The sequence below is a fragment of the Bos taurus genome, chromosome 16, assembly GCF_002263795.3.
Source record: "Bos taurus isolate L1 Dominette 01449 registration number 42190680 breed Hereford chromosome 16, ARS-UCD2.0, whole genome shotgun sequence".
Classification (NCBI taxonomy): Eukaryota; Metazoa; Chordata; class Mammalia; order Artiodactyla; family Bovidae; genus Bos; species Bos taurus.
In genome coordinates this window covers 60246873-60267730 of record NC_037343.1, presented here as the reverse complement: position 1 = coordinate 60267730, position 20858 = coordinate 60246873, and the positions used below count along the sequence as shown (strand labels likewise).

The following is a 20858-nucleotide window of genomic DNA, read 5'->3' as shown; positions in this document are numbered from 1 at the left end:
ATTTCCCAAAACAAAGAGAATAAAACTTAAGAACACTGATAATTAGAAGTGCTCAAAAGTATTTTGAAATATTGGATATGCAAGTAAAGTCTTAATCACCATGGTGAGAATCTTCACGAAGCTTCAAGAACAAATGTGTGTCGTCACTCAGTCGTGTCTGACTCTTTGTGACCCCATGGACTGTAGCCTATGAGGCTCCTCTGATGGGATTTTCCAGGCAAGAGTACTGGAGTGGGTTGCCATTTCCTTCTCCAGGGACCTAATTTTCCAATAACACCATGAAATTGACCAATTCAAATATGTATAGTTCAATTTCAGATGTATAGTGAGTATAATTGCTTCTATTAAAAAGTGAGCAAGACAGCAAAAGAGATACAGATGTATAGAACAGTCTTTTGGACTCTGTGGGAGAGCGAGAGAGTGGGATGATTTGGGAGAATGGCATTGAAACATGTATAATATCATATATGAAATGAATTGCCAGTCCAGGTTCGATGCATGATACAGGATGCTTGGGGCTGGTGCACTGGGATGACCCAGAGGGATGGTAAGGGGAGGGAGGTGGGAGGGGGGTTCAGGATGGGGAACACGTGTACACCCGTGATGGATTCATGTCGATGTATGGCAAAAGCAATACAATATTGTAAAGTAATTAGCCTACAATTAAAATAAATAAATCTATATTTTAAAAAAAGTGACTGGCAGGAGTTAGGTAACTAAATATTTTCAACTTCATCAAGTTTAATATGACATTCAAAATTCAACCTAATCTGATTGCTCAGAAACTTATTGCTTAGTATATACACAATAGGAGCAATTATTTTGCTCAAGGTTCAAATATTTTAGTATGACAATGGCAGAACTAAAATGATCAAAGACAGCAAAATTCTAATGGATATTTATTAAATAACAATTATTTGTTCTACTTGCCTACATTTTTAGAAAAATCTTATACTGAAAGATCAACACAGCATATTTGCTGCAAGCAGATGACAGCTTTTATAGATTAAAGCATCAAGGAAAAGAGAATAGAATATGACTTACATTATTTAAGTATGTGTCTGTGTGCTTTGTGGAACCTTTTAATAAATAACAATTTAAATTCAAACTTTCATCTACTTATTTAGAGTATAATTTAAAATGTATAAATTAGCAGAGAATGAAATTGATCATTTCACTAAATACCTTAAAATTACTTAAATAAACCAGAATTTAAGGAAAAGATTTTACTTTTGTACATCAAAGTAGGTAAGCTATGATTGGTTATTATTTTTTTAAGTCATTTTTTTCATATTTTACTTATTTTTTAAAAAATTTATTTTTGGCTCTGCTGGGTCTTTGTTGCTGTGCAGGCTTTTCTCTAGCTGCGGACAGTGGGGGCCACCTTTCCAGCTGCAGTACGCAGGCTTCTCATTGTGGTGACTGCTCTGGCTGTGGAGCACTAGGTTCTAGAGTGTGTGGGCTTCAGTAGTTGTGGCTACCAGACTCCAGAGCACAGGCTCAGCAGTTGTAATGCACAGGCTTAGTTACTCTGAGGCATGTGGGATCCTTCCGGATCAGAGATCTAACCTGTGTCACCTGCATTGGCAGGCAGATTCTTTACCACTGGGCCACCAGGGAAGCCCTGATTATTATTAATTTTAAGTTACAATTTAAAATGTACTAAAAATCAAATATATGTGTCAAGTCACCAAATACAATGTCTTTACGAGATAATACTGAATTCTAGGCTTAAGTATTAACTTTTAATTTCTGCCACCAGCAGGAAGCCTAAATAGTCCTTTTATATGTAATAAATATTATGTCTTAAAATTCAGATTATCATATACTTTGTTGTTGTTGTTTAGTCCCCAAGTTGTGTCCGACTCTTTTGAGAGCCCGTTGACTGTAGCCCGGCAGGCTCTCTCTCCGTGGGATTTCCCAGGCAAGGATACCGGAGTGGGTTGCCATATCCCTCTCCAGGGGATTTTCCCAACCCAGGGATTGAACCCACATCTCCGGCATTGGCAGGCGGATTCTTTACCAATGAACCAATGAAGTATATGATGGGAAACATCATATACTTGGACAAAATAAACTCAAAACAGTTTAAATGGACAATTTTTCTTACCTTTCAAAAGCAGGCCATGAGGTCTCTTCACTTAGTTCAGAGCCATCACTGCTACCTAAAATCAAAAGTTATCTTATTTTTTTAAACATCATAATTATAGTTTAGATTTTACTTTAAAAAAATAAATGCTCTAGCTGTGCTTATTCACATTATTTGTTGGTGAACATTCACATATCAATTCTTCATTCTAATACCATTGTGCTTGATTTATTTTGCAATATATTAGAACAGAGTTGACAAATCTACCCAAAGAAACAAAACAGCATAAAATATTTTTATATGTATACTTATGGCTTGAATTTATTACATTAGTAAACACTTTTTCTATCATCAGAGAATAAGTACATATAAGTTCACATATAAGCACACAATTTTTCCTTATAAGGTTTGTCATAATTTAAGACCAATATAATTACAAATTTCTTAGAGGTTCATGGTATACTTCCTTTTGCATTTTTTTTTTTTAAAAACCCATTACTATCCTAAGGATAAAAAGCTCAATGAAATTCAACTTTTGTCTTTAGAGGCAAGGCAGAAGAGGATGGAATCCTTAAGAAAAAAAAAAGTAGCATAACAATGTAAAAACTTTCTCTTAGAGACCCAGAATATCAGTTACAATAGAAAGTTTTAAATTAGCTTAACTGGAGGGGAAAGAACTTGGAGAGTCCAAAACAGTGTAGGTTGATTTAAAATTTATTTTAAAGATAATTAATCAATAATTAATTTGTCCTTTGTGTATCACATTGAGCCATCTATCAGACTTTTACAACCAGGGTTCTTTGAGAGGCTCAAACTTGAATACTATAAGGAACCCATTATGTGTGATGGATTTAACACCTCTTCCATGCATGTAGAATGGTACAAGTTATATCCCATCCTTGGAAGTACTAACAGTTACTGAAATAATTTTCTGGTTGTATGGCTCAGACAAGAAACTGGAGACAATCTGCTGTTGGTAGTGGAGGCCTGTATGTTATTTTTGATGTGTAGAATATTATGTGATAAAGAATGAAAATTTAAGCATAATTAGTATGGCACCCCACTCCAGTACTCTTGCCTGGAGAATCCCATGGACGGAGGAGCCTGGTGGACTGCAGTCCATGGGGTTGCTAAGAGTCGGACACGACTGAGCGACTTCACTTTCACTTTTCACTTTCATGCATTGGAGAAGGAAATGGCAACCCACTCCAGTGTTCTTGCCTGGAGAATCCCAGGGACGGGGGAGCCTGGTGGGCTGCCGTCTCTGGGGTCTCACAGAGTCGGACATGACTGAAGCGACTTAGCAGCAGCAGCAGCAGTATGACTTATTTGTAGAAAACAAAAGTTTCTTCCAGAAGCACGGATCTTAAGTAGATATGCCTCCTTCAGCTGGTCAAGACTATTCTGGGATTCTGGGTTACCCAGGACATATATGCTATGTTACAAAATGTTAGAGGCCACAGTCCCAAGCACTGGTTATTTCTTCAGGGTACTTTCTCAGAGCCTCCAAGGCATAAATTAATATTGTATGTAAAAGTTACAGCTAAGGAAAATATCTTTTTGTTATTATGAATTGTGTGTGTATATTAATAACTACCAGCTGTGGTTATAAACTTTCTTTTTAGAATGTTAAAGTTTTAAAGGAAACACCCTGGAAAGTAATGCTTATGTCTAATGTTCCTAATTTATAAACAAGGATACAACAATCCTTACTGTTCACCTACTTAGCCTTGGAATAATTAAACAATAAATACAAAGGCAAAAATTGAATTAGCCCCTTCTTGTTCTAAAAGACAGTTCTCTAAAATAAGACATTAACTGTAATGGAATGAAATAATTAGATAACTATCTTGTGGTAACCAAAAGAACATCTATGGTAAGTAAAAGTCACAAATAGAGAATAATCATCATTATAATACTTAGGATAACTATTACAGAAAAGGCAAATATTTTATACTAAATTGAGAACTATAATTTTTAAAATTACTTTTTTTTTTGCTTAAAGTAACATGCTAGATTCCAGAACTGTAACACATTTTTAACTAGAAAAAGCTTCTTCCTCTCTCTTTTGCAAAATTATTCTGTGTACTATTTTTCAGATTGAGGTTAATATTTGCATATAGGCAATTTACAGTATTAATGAAGAGATATTTCAGGTGACCAACTTGTCTTCTGTTCTGTAAATTTTGTCATCATTTGCATTTATAAAAAGGGAATACTGGACTAAAACTGCTGAATGAAGCTTTCCAGTTCCAAAGCAATGTCAGGGTTTGAAACTCTCAAGGGTTAAAAGAAGTCAGTATGTTCAAGAAAATGAACTACTATCTTTCTTTCTACTGATTGTTCATCAATATTGAGATGATCATATTAAGAGTAATAGACTAAGCCCCTGAGCAACCTTGGCAGTTAATCAGAGAAGACATTTTCCTCCTTTATTTTTTTTTTAAATAAAAATAGCATCATATAGAGATTTCCTAACTATCCAAAGAAATTATGCTCAGCTAGAAGGTTCAGACGGAGAAGGTCATGGCACCCCACTCCAGTACTCTTGCCTGGAAAATCCCATGGACGGAGGAGCCTGGTAGGCTGCAGTCCATGGGGTCGCGAAGAGTCGGACACGACTGAGCGACTTCCCTTTCATTTTCACTTTCCACTTTCATGCACTGGAGAAGGAAATGGCAACCCACTCCAGTGTTCTTGCCTGGAGAATCCCAAGGACGGGGGAGCCTGGTGGGCTGCCATCTATGGGGTTGCACAGAGTCGGACACGACTGAAGCGACTTAGCAGTAGCAGCAGCAGAAGGTTCAGAAAATAAATAACAGTTTAGGAAGTAAAAACAAACAAATTCTTCTTAACTTCACGTCCTTTTCCAGTCCTGGTTTTCTTCATAATAGCTATCTCTGTTTTCTTACCTCTCATTCTCCAATCTACTCCAGCCAGGGCTTTGCCCACAGTATTCTATAAAGCAAATCTAGTCAAGGTCATCAAGTGACTTTTATCTTGCCAAATTCAGTGATCAACTCCTGTTCTCCTCTTGTTTTCTCTTTTGTGCACTTGAATGGATACGTTCAGCACATCCCTCCCTTCAGAGATCCTTCCTCTACTGGGCTTTTGTGATACCACACTGTTTTTCTCCCTACTTCAGTGGTTCCTCATTTGTAGTTTCCTTTGATGGCTGACCATTTAAAAAAAATGACACCTCCAAATGTTAGCATGTCTACTCTTATTTATTTATATCCTTGCCCTTGGTGACCTTATCTGGTCTCATGGCTTGAAATACTACAAATATGCTAATTCTTATACCTGTATCTATAGATGTGACTTTACCTCCTTAAGCTTCAGATTCATACATTCGATTACCTACCTGACAACTCACTATGGTCCAAACACGTCCAAAATGGAATTCTTAATTCCCCAAACCTAGTCACCCTTTACAAATACCTCAATACCTACAAATGGCTGCTGTTATAATGTTCTCTGCCTAAGTAACAGCACCACCATCTAACTAGCTGCTTAATCTAAAAAAAACCTGAGAATCATAACTCATCTACCCCTTTCCTCATTCCTGCATTCCAACTACATGCAGTAACCAATTCAACCAGTGCCTGTTTTCTTCCCCACCATTCCTTGAATGCTTCCCCTTTTGAAGTCAAAAACATCAAGCACTTTTCAAACCATCATGAATTATTAATTTTTGCAGCTACTAGTAATATGATCTTATATCCACACTTTGCTACTTAGCTTTTATCAATTACTTTTTCTACCTGTAGTGGGGTTAATCATGCTTTTCCAGCTGAGTTTTGTTAGAAGTCTTATTTTACATAAGTTGGAACTCTCTCAGAGAATTATTTCTCACCTATTGATATTCCACTAGAAAGAGTAGAGCTTTCAGCTTGGCCTCGAGATGGTGCATGGGGCTCCATGACGCTATCATCTAATAGATGTCTTGGCCCTGCATTTGGGAACGTTGCACTCTTAAACTCTGCTGTGTTCATTTTATGAATGAAACTGGAAACAAAGAGAAATATTTTTCATATCTTTCATTACTGTTACTAATTCAGATATAAAAGATACTCTTACATAAAGATTCAGGATATAAAAGATGTACCTGCTATCCTGAACTTACTTCTGAACTCTCATACTAATGAACACACAGATTTTACCATGAAAGCCTCAAGCTAACAGTTTAGGGAAAAATTTTTTAGAAAACCAGGCCATATCTACCTATATAACAGAAAATACTTTAATCTTGATGCTTGGGTTCATTAAAAATTATTTTCACATTCGCTTTTGAAAAATGTCTATTAAATTTCCACAAAAATCATGGCAAAGGTGAACCTGGGGTTCCACTTTGAGGAAACAATCTTGTAAAGCTAAACGAAAAGACAGTTTCCCTTTCTTTGTATTTTGTTATAAAAAGAACAGTTTTTATATGCTTTATTTATGGTGACTTGTTTTGGTTAAGACAAGCAATGATATAAGTTATAATTTAAAATGGAAACAGTGTTTGCTTTCCTGATTTTATTTATGATGACGACCTGTAATGTTCATTTTTATTCCCCAAAATGTGAAAGCACTATTGGAAAAAGCTCATTTCCAAGTTAAGGTAAGGAAGAGATAAATGCCTTTATGCAAACAAGATAGTTTACTAAATCAGAAAAAGACTACTTTACACAAATAAAACTATGCAAGGACACTATTTTCTGTCCAACTAGTAAAATAAGTAGAAAATAAATCCAACTAAATACATAAAAATTTGAAAGATAAAATTAAAAGTGCTGACTTGTAACCCAAGCTATGGCACTTCCTATGTCCATGCTGAATCAGGTTCCGAGGGGATGGTGGTGTCTGTGGTAGCAAGGCTCCTTCAGCTGCCATGCTTTTTCTTCCACTTTGTGGAGATGCTCCTACTTCAGGACCTTAAGGGTTAAATTAAAAAAGAGAGAGACAGAGACACAAAGAGATACAGACAGAAATTATTAAATGGTTTAGAAAGATTGCTTTATTTGTAATCCCTTGATATGAAATAAAAATTTTGGTTTAATTTAAGGTAATATGAATTCTATTTAATTGACTGAACATAAAAAATATTTAGTTTCTGAGTCATAAAACACAAAACCTCAAAACAAATAATATCTATTAATTTCTATCTCTTTTACTTGCCCTAAGTAGCCTGTTTATGGAGGAAGCAATGTAATTAGAAGAGATGGTGTAAGGGTCTCATATCACACACGAAACCTAGACTAAACCCTCAGGTCTTCTGAATCCTAGTTCAGTGCTTGTTTAATTTTCACATGACTGCTTCACTCTTAGTTTCAGCTTCTTCATAGATACAGAATATGTAGAGTAGGTCAAGGATTCAAGTTACAATTTAAATCTATACTGACTGCTCAAGTTTCTGGAAATTAAAAAAAAAGGAACTTGAGAATACACAGATTTGCAAAATAACACTGAAAAATTTTTTTATTGGTTTACAGTTGCTTTACAAGCAAAATATCACTTTAAGAATGAAAAGAAAAGCAAATTTCAATAGATATAGCCTGAAACGATTTCCTCTGCTTGGACCACTCTCAGATCCTGTAGATACTGTCATGGTTTTGCTCCCTCATTCCCTTCATACCTTATTAGATGGGTCTCCAATTATTTTTAGGATACATAATAATACAAAGCTTAGTGCCAACGTCTGTATTTGGAATATTAAACAAGGTATTGTCTATGATTTCTTTAAAAAATTCTCTTCAATTTTATGTTTTTAGATTATTTATATACATATAAATCCCAATTGTAATGCAACAGATAAATTAAGAGACTATGACTATTCTTATGAGTACTTGGTCCAGCATTAGAGTGAAATTAAAAAAAAAAAAATTAAGCCACTAAAATTGACTCCTATAATTATTCAAATTAGTAAATTTTTCCACTTAGACCACAGAAATTTCTAACATAATTAACCCTCACTGCCCCTTACAGTATGCTTAATGAAAAAAGAACAGATAATTCACAAACACTTACTTATTATTTTCTGTTGGCTATATCTATTACTCTTGATTACTTGGCATATTTATTTGCATATTACTGAAAAACTACATGTGACAACTTTTTAATGAAAAAACAGGAAAACCCAAATAGAAAAAGATGTATTTTAATACCAAAAATAAAACTGTGCAGGCAGAATAAAATGTGCTAAGCATTTACTCACTTTGGATATATCCCTTCTTTCTTATTAGGTTATCTGGTTTATTACTCAGTAACAAGAGAAAGCTGCACTAACCTACTAAATCCTCCCTGGAAGCAGCAGAACGTGGTGTGCTTGTTCCAGGTTCTATCTTTAATGAAAGCCTGAATTTCAGAAAGGAAAAAAGCACATAAAATGATTAATATTTGACAAAATAACATTAAAATCATATATTTTTCTACCAAAAGCCTAAAAACATTTTTTATAAAATAATCTCAACTATATATTTTTCTTCAAGGGTGATCTTAATTAAGCCCCCTTTCTCTTTCATACAAAGCTGATCTTACAGTGATTCCAGGAAATATTAAGAGAGGGAAAAACATCAAAACCTCATATTCAAAAACAGAGATAGCTCTCCCAAGAACCTCATTACTGCTGAACAATTCAACACATTTAAAGCTATTTGGTGATTTAACCTGAAGTTATACTGATACAAGGCAAGTAAGTTCAGTAAATTTCCAACACTGAGTTAAATTATGCAAATTCTTTCTAGAATCCTTATTGGATGGGCTAATGGTCTCTGTAGCACTGAAAATTAAAACAAAACAAAACAAACCTTATTTAAAACTAACCATCCAAAAAACCAACTCAAATTATCAAAAGAAAGATCTATCTATACAAATAAAAAGGCTGTTTACAAAATCCCTGATAAATCCCTTTCTAAGGCAGAGTTTATTAGTTGGAAATTAAGGTAGTTCAGTGGTAAAGAATCTGCCTGCCAATGCAGGAGACAACAGACCTGGGTTCAATCCCAGGATCAGGAAGATCCTTTGGAGAAGGAAATGGCAACCCACTCCAGTATTCTTGCCTGGAAAATTCCATGGACAGAGAAGCCTGGCAGGCTACAGTCTATGGGGTCAAGAGTCAGACACGACTGAGCACACACACACACAAGTTCCATTTAGGAAAATGTATCAATTTTGAGTTCTGCAGCAAAAAGAGGTTATAATTCCTATCAGTGGAAATGGTTTCAGGAGATAGGATACTAAAGCAGTTGTAGAAAATATTTTGGTGTAGTCCAGGAAATACACTTTGGTGTACTCTGTATTATCATTAAACATTTGTCTGGAAATTAATGAAGACTTTTTATTTTTCAGCATCCTACCAACTGGAATTTTTTATGAAACTGCACAATACAAATGATATTATAATGATAAATCTATTCTAGGTGCTTAACTTTTTATCAATTTCTTTGATATCCTAAAGGAGAAATCACACATAATTGTACTCTAATTACTTAACCATGTAAAGTACATGTATTGAACAGATGTATGATTAACCAGAACTCTCTGCTCTTTTTCTTGTTACAGGTAGCTGACTCTAATTATGTGAGCTTCAGACTATGCTATATTCCTTCGCTGAACTCTTGTTTTGTGTCAGGCACAGTTCTCTCAGCACTGGAATGTAATGGAGACTCAAGCAGACAGGGTGTCTCTCCCCTTCAGAAGCACAGTCTAGAAGGTGGAAGACAATGAAGTAAGCAAATTAGTAAAGTTTCCTAACACAGAACCAAAACAGAAAGGAACAGAAAGGAGGCTACGGGAGAATCACGCTGCTATTAACAATGGCTGATAACCGACAGCAATATAAAAAGTGGAAGCGTCTTAAACTGCACTTAAAGTGCAGTCAGTGTCAGTTGCCCACATCATCATCAAAACACTATATGTAACAGTGATGCGGATTCACTGAGAAAAGATACCACGCTGCTGCTGCTGCTAAGTCGCTTCAGTCCTGTCCGACTCTGTGCGACCCCACAGACAGCAGCCCACCAGGCTCCTCTGTCCTTGGGATTCTCCAGGCAATAATACTGGAGTGGATTGCCATTTCCTTCTCCAGAAGATATTATGCTCAGTATTAAAATGAAATAACTTTGAAAGATTTTCACCCTGACTAAAACACATGCATGTAACTTGTAATATTGATACTGGCTGCCTATGTAGATGAAGCTGCCAACAACAGAGGCTTATGGATAAATGAAAAGTCATTTCTATTTAAATCTTTCATCATAAAATCCACTTTTCCCAACTTACGACCTTAATAGCTCTTATGTTAAAATGCTCTGATTTTCAACACATTTAATCAGTAGGTTCGTGCAACACAACTGCATCTTTAGGAAAACACTATCTTCTTTAGCGTCCCATAAGATTCTCCAATACCACCAAGTGACTTGGAGTTCCCCAGCCGATTCCACTGATGGTTCCATCCCTGAAACACCTTTCTTAACTCTTCATGTGGAGCAACTCACCTGCTAAGATGCAGACTAAGGTAAGATGGTCACCTGAAGCTGCTCATGTTTATTTTCTCTTCACTTTTCCCAGTTAAAGCTGAGTTGGGTCTCCCCTCATCTATGTTCCCATAGCATCCTCTGCACATCTCTAGTATAGTACTCTTTGAACTATTTTGTAATTACTTATTTTGTAATCCCAGCAGCTAGCATTCACCTATAGCAAAAGCTGAATAAATATTTGTTTATGAATACAATGGGACTTCCCTGTAGCTCAGGTGGTAAAGAATCTGCCTGCAATGCAGGAGACCTGGGTTCAATCCCTCAGTCAGGAAGATCCCTTGGAGACGGAAATGGCAATCCACTCTAGTATTCTTGCCTGGAGAATTCCATGGACAGAGGAACCTGACGGGCTACAGACCAGAGGGTTGCAAAAGTTGGACACGACTAAGTGACTAACACACAATGAGTATAATGGGAAGGCTGCTCGAGTTCTAGTTACTCATGAAAACAAAAATCAGTGTAACAGCATCCACTTTCTTACCAAAATGAAGCTCTCATGCCAGGATACAGACAGCTAAAACTACTTAAGAGCTTAGTTAACTCTATCCTTTCAGCATTAAAATTCACCATACTCTGTATTTATGCAACAATTTCTTAGACTTCACTTCTACTGAAGGGGCTTTCCTGATAGCTCAGTTGGGAAAGAATCTACCTGCAACACAGGAGACCCTGGTTCAATCCCTGTGTCAGGAAGATCAGCTGGAGAAGGGATAGTCTACCCACTCCAATGTGCTTCGGCTTCCCTGTTGGCTCAGCTGGTAAAGAATCCACTTGCAATGCAGAAGACCTGGGTTCGATCCCTGGGTTGGGAAGATTCCCCTGGATAAGGGAAGAGCTACCCACTTCAGTATTCTGGCCTGGAGAATTTCATGGATTGTATAGTCCATGGGGTCGCAGAGATTCCCACTTGACTGAGCGACTTTCACTTTCTACTGAAGAGTTACACTTTAACTTTTAAAAAATCCATTAAATTTCTTGAGACAGACACAGAAATTTTAATAATGACTTACTCATGTTTTGAGTTTTAAGATAATCTTCTGTACCCAACTGGACAAAATATGAGTGTTTTATGCTATGTCAGTAGAGAGATGAGAGAAGTAAGTGATAAATATGACACAGACCATCACACTCAAGAAACTTACAATCTAGGGCATCAGATTTGTTAAACAGTGCCAAGATTATTAAAAAGCTGATGCACTGACCTCATACATTTTCAATGAATTACCCTATAAAATCTTTCCATAAAACAAAAATTGATACAGAAAGATAAAGTGGTAATAATACAGTATGGTGGAGAAGATGACAATAAAGGTGTTTTCAAATATAAATGAAGCTTTAGATACATTTTAAGTGTATGTACAGAGCTTCTTAATATATTTGATATTTGAAGAAAAGTTATTTCCAGTTGTTTTCTGGAATTTCTAGCCTTTTATTATGGGTACCAATTCTGTTCTCCAGAATTCTTTAAAAAATGTTGAAACTTATGGAACAAAGAACCTGATAATTACTATCACACAGCATAAGAAAATTTTTGTATATAATGCATTAATATTAAAAAATAACCTTATCTTTCACTTTGATAAAAATTTAAAGTATAACCTTTTACTGGAAAATATATTTGTGGTAGACACAAAGTTAAATTTGAAAGCTTAGAAACAGCAAAAAAAATTTTTTTAAATAAATGAAGCTGCAAGGAAAATGAAAAGCCTCAAGAGAAAAATAGCCTCTTTATCCTTATATCTTTTGGGAAAAAAAAAACAAAAAAACAAAAACCTGGTAGTCATGATATAGAGCACACTACTGAAAAATAAATGCGAATGTACGTGTGTGTGCTCAGTCATGTCTGACTCTGTGACTCCATGGACTGTAGCCCAGCAGGCTCCTCTGTCTAAGGAAATTTCCAGGCAAAAATACTGGAGTGGGTTGCATTTCCGACTCCAGAAAAATAAAAAGGGTTAATAATGAAAAAATCCCTTTTCTGTTGGGCAGGACTGAGAATGGTTAAGCAAAAAGATATGGATATCAGCTGTTTTAAAAGTAAGTTTTGAAAACCTTTAATGAAGGACTTGCTTGAATAGAGGAAAGGACAAGTGTGGTGTTCTATTGGACAAATATTAATTCAGAGTCCAGAAGGTTCAATATTCTGTCAATACACAAAAATAACTGAAAACAAATTCAAAACTGTGTTAAAAATTTCCTTAAAGAGGAGCAATTTTTCTATTCATGGACTGCTTCATTAATTTTTCAGTCTATTAAAAGATACATTTCCATAAAGATTCAATGCTTCAATGGAGAAAGAAAGGAAGAAATGTAAAACTAGAACTATCAAACATCAGCTCTCAACAAGTTGAGAAACATACAATGCTTTTTAATAGAAGAAGAGATGACGTACTTGTATACTGGCTCAGTCACATCAAGTGACTGATTTAAAAACTTCACATGAATAGGTGACTTTACCACTGTAAATACACAACTGTATTTGCATGATAAGATGCAGTATTTAGATGTTTGAATACAGAGATGAAAGGGTAGAGGACAAGATACAGTTATACAAACCACTTCTGAAGATCCAACCTACTTGTAATTATCATCTTCCACAAACTTTTGCAGTTCTTCTATATACTGAACAGAGTTCAGGTATTTTTGGACGTGAGGCAACATGGGGATATCTAGGCAAAACATGATAAATAATTATCTGATAAAGTACATCTCAGGCAAAATTTTTAAAGTTAAGCTGAGAAAAATATATTTAAAGGTAAATTAAGGCCACATGAGTTTGGGTGAACTCTGGGAGTTGGTGATGGACAGGGAGGCCTGGCATGCTGCGATTCCTGGGGTCCCAAAGAGTCGGACACAACTGAGCGACTGAACTGAACTGAAGGCCACGTGGCACCAAAATTTAAATTAACTCTAGAAGGACGTGGCTGAGGTAAATGTTATTTAATGTAAAACTGAAGGTCATTTAGAAAACTGCAGCTGCATGCTGTTTGTATAGATTAAAACACCTCCATTTACGAAGTCCCACATATATGAGAAATTTCATAAAAGAAAATCAGAGCCACCATTGTAATTTATAGTCAAACCTCATCTAAGTGCAACATATAAGGCAGTTTAGGGTTTCTTTTTTTTTTTTTTTAAAGAAGCCTGGCTCACATTTGTAGTTTTTTTTCTCTCCTACTTAGAAATTTCAAATAAGACTGATTTAACATTACAATTTGATGTTATGTTAAAAAAACTGAGAAAAGGATTAAAAAAAAGAAATTAAAGTTAAACAGCAACAAACTGTAAACTGTTTTTAAACAGCATTAAAATTACATAGCTGTAAAAACCTCTCTCTATTTTCTATCAAACTGAAAGCATTTAAATGCTTTAAAACAATAAATTTTTTTTTTCTAATCATTTGGGCTTGCATAAGTTCTTTTCACATATGTGTTTCCATAAAATACGTCTTGGACAAAACTGGTTATCTACTCAACATAGAACTCAAGAAAGCTTCTCAACTGTTACTACAACAGTCTCAGCTCAGTCCCTAACTGAAAAATAAAAGAAATATTTACATAATAGATCAGGGAGATCAAATGAGATGAGAAGAATAGAAAATAATTGTGAAAATTACATTAGCAAAGTTGCTACAAATTACAGAAGAGCAAAAGATAAAACTTAGCATTTTAAATATGAAATACTTGAACTCCTTAAAAGCAAGATCTTAAACAGGATGCTAAACATTGGACAGTGACATAATCATTATTTTCCTTTACATTAGGATGATGTACCCTGCTCTGTGAAAAGTGGCCATCAACCTGTGTAAATGAATCAAACCTTTATAAATGAATTACAGCATTACTCCCAGAAACTTACCATATTCACAGGACTGCTGTAAATCAGAAATTATTCTAAGGATGTTATTCATCAAGTTTGATCTTTGCTCATTTTCTAGAATGCTGCCAGTTGATGGATATGCTGAATCAATATATGTTAAATCAGATAGATAGATACCTGAAACAAAATTAAGATAAATGAGTGTTTTTCTACTTGTTTGGATGAGTATAGTTTGTTTATAGCTATATTTCAATATATGCCCTATTTAAAATATATTCATTATTAATACTGTGTTAAAACATGACCACTAAGGCAAGGAGATCCAACCAGTCCATTCTAAAGATCAGTCCTGGGTGTTCTTTGGAAGGAATGATGCTAAAGCTGAAACTCCAGTACTTTGGCCACCTCATGCGAAGGGTTGACTCATTGGAAAAGACTCTGATGCTGGGAGGGATTGGGGGCAGGAGGAGAAGGGGACGACAGAGGATGAGATGGCTGGATGGCATCACTGACTCGATGGACGTGAGTCTGAGTGAACTCCGGGAGTTGGTGATGGACAGGGAGGCTTGGCGTGCTTCGATTCATGGGGTCGCAAAGAGTCGGACACGACTGAGTGACTGAACTGAACTGGACTGAAGGCCTAGATTTCTGTGGCATCCAGGTCAGACATGACTTAAAGCTGAAGTTAGAAACTCCAATACCTACCTACCCATGGGTCTTAATGGAAAGAAGATAAGCTCCTGAACTGGCTCTGCCTCTGTATAAAATAAAGATAATTATTCTAATTTCCAAACCTTGGTTTTTATGTCTATACACTAGTACCTATTTTTCAAGTTGTGGTACAGCCTGAAGAAGTTTTAAGTTAGCCAGCCTAACCACTTCCCTTCCACTTCCATGGGGCAGTTAACTTAATATTAGTTCTATACATGCTTGCCTCGAGTGGGTAACTATCACATGAGCCTTACTTTTTTTTTCCTTTTAAATATTTATTTATTTGGCCGCACTGGGTCTGGGTTGTGGCACACAGGCTCTTCGCTGAGGTGTGTAGACTCCAGAGCGCTCGGGCCCAGCTGTCCCCATAACACGTGAGATCCCAGCTCCTCAACCAGGGATGGAACCTGTGCTCTCCTCCCGCTCCACCTTGGAAGAGAGTTTCTTAACCTTGGGAGGACCGGAGAAGTCTTGATTCTTAATTACTTTGAAAACTGTCTCATTCTAGTAGAAACGTCTTGTTTTTATTAAAGATTAACAGTTGGATTTTTGAAATAGTTCTACTAACTACACATTGAAGTTAACCTTGCTCTTTTTTTCTGTACCAACAAAAATAATACATCCTCTCAAATGATTCAGTTGTCCTAGATATTCAAAGTCACATCTATAGAAAATATCTCTTGAGAGTTTACTATGCACGTGTAAAGCGTAAAAGGCACCATGTTCCTACTTTCCAAATCATTACTCCCGGTTCATGAACTCTCAGAATAAGTGCAACCAAAATGATGTACTTATTGCCTTCCAGATAAGCCCTGTGTTTTTTCTCATGCCGGTTCTTCCAGTTTAAATGATACCTGAACTCAACTCTGCCCATCTGAATCATTATCTTACATTCAGGTCCATGTCAACGGTTCTTTAGTTTCCTCACATATTCCAAGAAAGGAATTTAGAAACTGTCTAGTCCAAACCCTCTTTTCACAGGCAAACACTCTAAGGTCCACAGATATTAAGGAAGTGCCTAACACCACATGAATTGTTGGTGACAGAGCTGGATCTCAGAGTATACACTTGTACTCCAAGGTTTTTTTTTTTTTTAAATTACACTGTTACAAACTCATACAGTATCTGTATCACTCACTTGATAGTTTTTAAGACTTTCTTTTTATTGAAAATCTTTAGTATTTTATATTTAATCTGCTTAAGATAATAAACTCATTCAAGTGGTTACTCTATCTTGCACTTTAAAAAATGAAAATCCTGACCAGTATTTGCAGACAATTGGTGTTTAACAAAATGTAAAAAGTTGGCAATGGTAATCCTTTTACTCATTCCAGTATCATTCCTTTTCCATTCAGTAAATCTTAACAGTATTCTTTAAGCCATCTATCATAAATACTTCTTTTTCTTTAGAGACTCTCAACTTTATTTTTTATGACTTCAAATAAATCTGTAACCTAGCTCCCTTTCTTTCCCTCCTATCTCAGAGGAAGAAGAATCCCCTTCTTTTTCTTCCAAATCTGAACTGTGATTTTGAACGTAATCTCTACTGCCTCCTTTTAACATATCCACTGCTGCCTCCACTATCATTTACACTCCATGGCTCTTTTCCAAGAGCCAGTGTGCACATTTAAATCTCCTCTATTTAAAAACACAAGCAAAGCAACCCTTCCTTTAAATCTGATCCCTTCCTCAATACAGGACTCTTGCCTTCTTCAACAAACACCTTGAAAGAGAAATAAGGACTGGTACAATTAATTTTTTTATCCTTCATTCTATTTTTATGTAATACTTGGTACATATAAAAATTTACTTGTGTCAGGAAAAATTGTGATAGACTTTGCAATAGGCAAAAAGATTACTAGGTATATCCTGTTTCCAGTGCATCCTCTTGGCCTGAACTATTTTATAAGTTGTTGAAAACTGGTAATAATACAAATTCTTGTCCATAAAAATGCCAATGAATTATGTCCAGTGGGATGTAACTGATTATTGCCCTGTGGATGTTGAACAATTGTGCAACTATCTGTAAATTCATTCCAGCATTCCCAACGGCCTGCATGTATGTGCAGTACTCGGACTTCTTCCTTGAAGTTATTGTAAATATCTTCCTGATTCCCTGTAAAATTAATGATTTAAACAAAACCTTTGACATGTATTCATATTTTATTTGTGTGAAAAAGATAACTGTATCTTTTAAAAATAACAGTTTAACATATAATATTGGTTATCAAATAATGTAATAAATACTCATCAACGTAAGAGCTACAATATCAGTACTGTTGCCTCATCTTTATCTTCTTTCCCTGTGTCATCTCTCTGCCTCCTGTCTAGAGGGAACTACCATTTCTAATTTTAAGATTATTCCCCTTGTTCTTTTTGGGGCACATGTCTGTATTCCTGCACATTTTATTTTACTTTTGCTTATTTTTGAGCTTTAAAAAAAATCATACTTTTATACGTGTGATTAAATGATAATATTGGTAAAGTTAGAATGCGTACACAATAAGTGATTTACAAATGGTTGTTAAATAAGTTTTTAAAAATATGATCTGTGATTGCTTCGTCTTACTATTTTGTTTCTAAGACTTATTCATCTTGTTAAGTACAGCCGTGATTCCTTAAGAGAATAAACTATATGTAACTATATTACAATTTACTTATTCATTTTGTTTGATACGAGTTTTGAGTTACTTGCCCCCTTCCTCCTTGTTGCTACAGACATTCTTGTACATGTCTCCTGGTGCACACGTACAAGAACTTCTCTAGGAGAGATATATACACATATATACATACATGCAGGCATATATAATGTTCAGCTTTACAAGACAGTGCCACATTGGTTTTTAAAGCTATATCAACTGATACACCCACTGACAGCATATAGGTTTCTACTGATCCACATGTGCTAACATGTGAAATTCACATCTATCTCATTGCTGGAACTTATTCTGGCAAAGGCACACATGACCTTCTCACACTAATTCTTTAGACATCTCTCTTGGTCTCCTCTCTACTGCTCAGTCTCTCTGCAGTATTTGTACTACTTACTCCCTTGTTTCTCAGTCTTTACTGGCTTGAACTTGCCTCGCTTCCATCCTCCCTCGATTCTTCTATTTCCTCAGGTCCCTTGGAATTGGTATTCACCATGGTTCTGTCATTAATCTTCTCAATCTACATGTACTTCTGAATTATCTTATTTCTGAGGCCTCAACCATCACCTGATTGCTGATGACTCTCCAAATTTCTCTATAGAACACAGCTCCTGACTTTCATTTTCAATTTAACATCCCAAACTAACCATAATTTGTCCCTAGACACCTGCCAATCCACTTTCCAAACCTGGTCAGTGATATGAATTACTAACTAGTGAAGAAGAACTAAAGAGCCTCTTAATGAAAATGAAAAACGAGAGTGAAAAAGTTGGCTTAAAACTCAACATTCAGAAAACTAAGATCATGGCATCTGGTCCCATCACTTCATGGCAAATAGATGGGGAAACAATGGAAACAGTGACAGACTTTATTTTGGGGGGCTCCAAAATCACTGCAGATGGTGGTTGCAGCTATGAAATTAAAAGATGCTTGCTTCTTGGAAGAAAAGTTATGGCCAACCTAGACAGCATATTAAAAAGCAGAGACATTACTTTGTTAACAAAGGTCCATCTAGTCAGAGCTATGGTTTTTCCAGTAGTCATGTATGGATGTGAGAGTTGGACTATATAAAGAAAGCTGAGCACTGAAGAACTGATGCTTTTGAATTGTGGTGTTGGAGAAGACTCTTGAAGGTCCCTTGAACTGCAAGGAGATCCAACCAGTCCATCTTAAAAGAAATCAGTCCTGAATATTCATTGGAAGGACTGATGCTGAAGCTGAAACTCCAATACTTTGGCCACCTGATAGGAAGAACTGACTCACTGGAAAAGACCCTGTTGCTGGGAAAGATTGAAGGTGAGAGGAGAAGGGGACGACAAAGGATGAGATGGTTGGATGGCATCACTGACTCAGTGGGCATGAGTTTGAGCAAGGTCTGGGAGTTGGTGATGAACAGGGAGGCCTGGCATGCTGCAGTCCATGGGATCACAAAGAGTTGGACATAACTGAGCAACTGAACTAAATTAGAAACCCCTACACTGCTTAAACAAACAAGCTCTGAAGGAGTTTACTATCTCATATTTCTCCAGGTTAAGGTATTAGTGAATACAATGTGATCACTGAATGATCAAGTAATGTATTACATAGTATAAATCAAAGGCTAGAAGCTGTCCCAGTCTTTTTAAAATCAGGAAATAACATAGAAAGTATCTATATGACCTTTTCCTTAAAAAAATGGGGAGATCTGGCAATAGTGAGGTACAGCTGGGAAGAGTATAGATAGTAATCATTACAGATGTCAGTCTGTCGTAACCTATTTTCCTCTGCTCTCCTACTTCTCGTTTGCTTCACCTATATACGTTACCTGCTTCATTCTTGTTGTGAGCATCTGTAGGCCTTTGAGTACACCCCTGCTATACCTATGTATGTCATAGGAATTTAAAGAAATAATTAATTCTGTGAAAGAAGTAGAAACTAAGCTGACTTCAAATAAAGGATGTTGATCAACAAACAGAGTTGATGATAGGGCCTGAGAAAGAGAAAAGTAGCACAAAGTTAGGCAACGACAGGGGGAAAGCACGTGGTATTGGTAAAGAGCCCACCTGCCAATGCAGGAGACATAAGAGACGCGGGTTCAATCCCTGGGTAGGGAAGATCCCCTGAGGAGGGCATGGCAACCCATTCCAGTATTCTTGCCTGGAAAAACCCCACAAAACAGAGGGCCCCAGTGGGTTACAGTCCATAGAGTCGCAAAGAAAACAAAATGACTGTAGGGACTTACACACACACACACACACACACGCACGCAACACGTACAGAAAGTAGGAGCCCGCCAAGTTTTATCTAGAAGCAGCAATCAACAGTTATATAATCCAATCAGAGAGAGTGTGGCCAAATGCTTTGGAGTCAGAGTCAAATCCCAGTGCTACAGCTTAGTACTGAAGTCCTAAGCCAAATTACCTAAGATGTCTAAATCTGTGTCTCCTCAGCCACTGAGTTAATTAACATTCTTGATTTAAAGAAATAAAAAGGCATAGTTGGTACCTGACAATTACTAATTCTCTAAGCAGCTCCCTAATTTCATAGCAGAAGAATTGGGTCAGAGGTAGTAAAGTGACTTGTCTAAGTTCCCACAGCCAATGGGGGGCTCAGAACTCTCTCTTTCCCCTAAGACTCAGGCCAGGGTTATGTTTGCTTTTAAATCACAACATAAACTAATAAGAATAACTGTATTCAGACAAGTGGGGTCATGTTGCAGACTAGGAGGAAGTGACATTATGTAACATCAGAATTTAGTTATATAACATTAGAATTTAAGAAATATTAAATTTCTGAGAGAATTTTATACCTAGCTTTTCAATTATTTTTGATAATTATATATAATGAGCAGTTTTATCTTAGAAATACACACCAGGTTTTTTTTTTTTTTTTTTACAACTTCAAAACCTTCTAAAATGGGCAAATTTAGTAAAATGTTTAAAAATTCTTCGAGGCTGTAAAGAGTATTCTATTAATTAGGATTGGGAGGCTAATTAGGAGGCTGCCTCTTTAGAACAGAGTCTCACTCCTAAGCTTTGTAATAAAAAAACAAACTCATCAGCCTGCAACTACTTCTAAGTGAAGTTG

General features: G+C 36.1%; 1 protein-coding gene and 1 long non-coding RNA gene across 5 annotated transcripts in view; one reads left to right on the top strand and one right to left on the bottom strand.

Moving 5' to 3' along the window:
• LOC132342483 (uncharacterized) overlaps window positions 1-17746 on the top strand; it is a 52969-nt gene extending 35223 nt beyond the window's left edge. The window contains exons 3-4 of the long non-coding RNA XR_009490889.1: window positions 9635-10589; window positions 15458-17746. This is a non-coding gene — a long non-coding RNA (uncharacterized lncRNA). The remainder of the gene's footprint in view (window positions 1-9634; window positions 10590-15457) is intronic.
• The window catches only part of RALGPS2 (Ral GEF with PH domain and SH3 binding motif 2), a 165365-nt gene that overhangs the window by 22413 nt on the left and 122094 nt on the right, over window positions 1-20858 (bottom strand). For all 4 annotated transcript variants that reach the window (NM_001191426.2, XM_005217159.5, XM_059875588.1 and 1 more), the window contains exons 9-14: window positions 14470-14607; window positions 13190-13280; window positions 8361-8428; window positions 6873-7008; window positions 5946-6097; window positions 2111-2165 (exon numbers count right to left, since the gene is read on the bottom strand). In NM_001191426.2, coding sequence (NP_001178355.1) covers window positions 2111-2165; window positions 5946-6097; window positions 6873-7008; window positions 8361-8428; window positions 13190-13280; window positions 14470-14607 — 640 coding nt within the window. The remainder of the gene's footprint in view (window positions 1-2110; window positions 2166-5945; window positions 6098-6872; window positions 7009-8360; window positions 8429-13189; window positions 13281-14469; window positions 14608-20858) is intronic.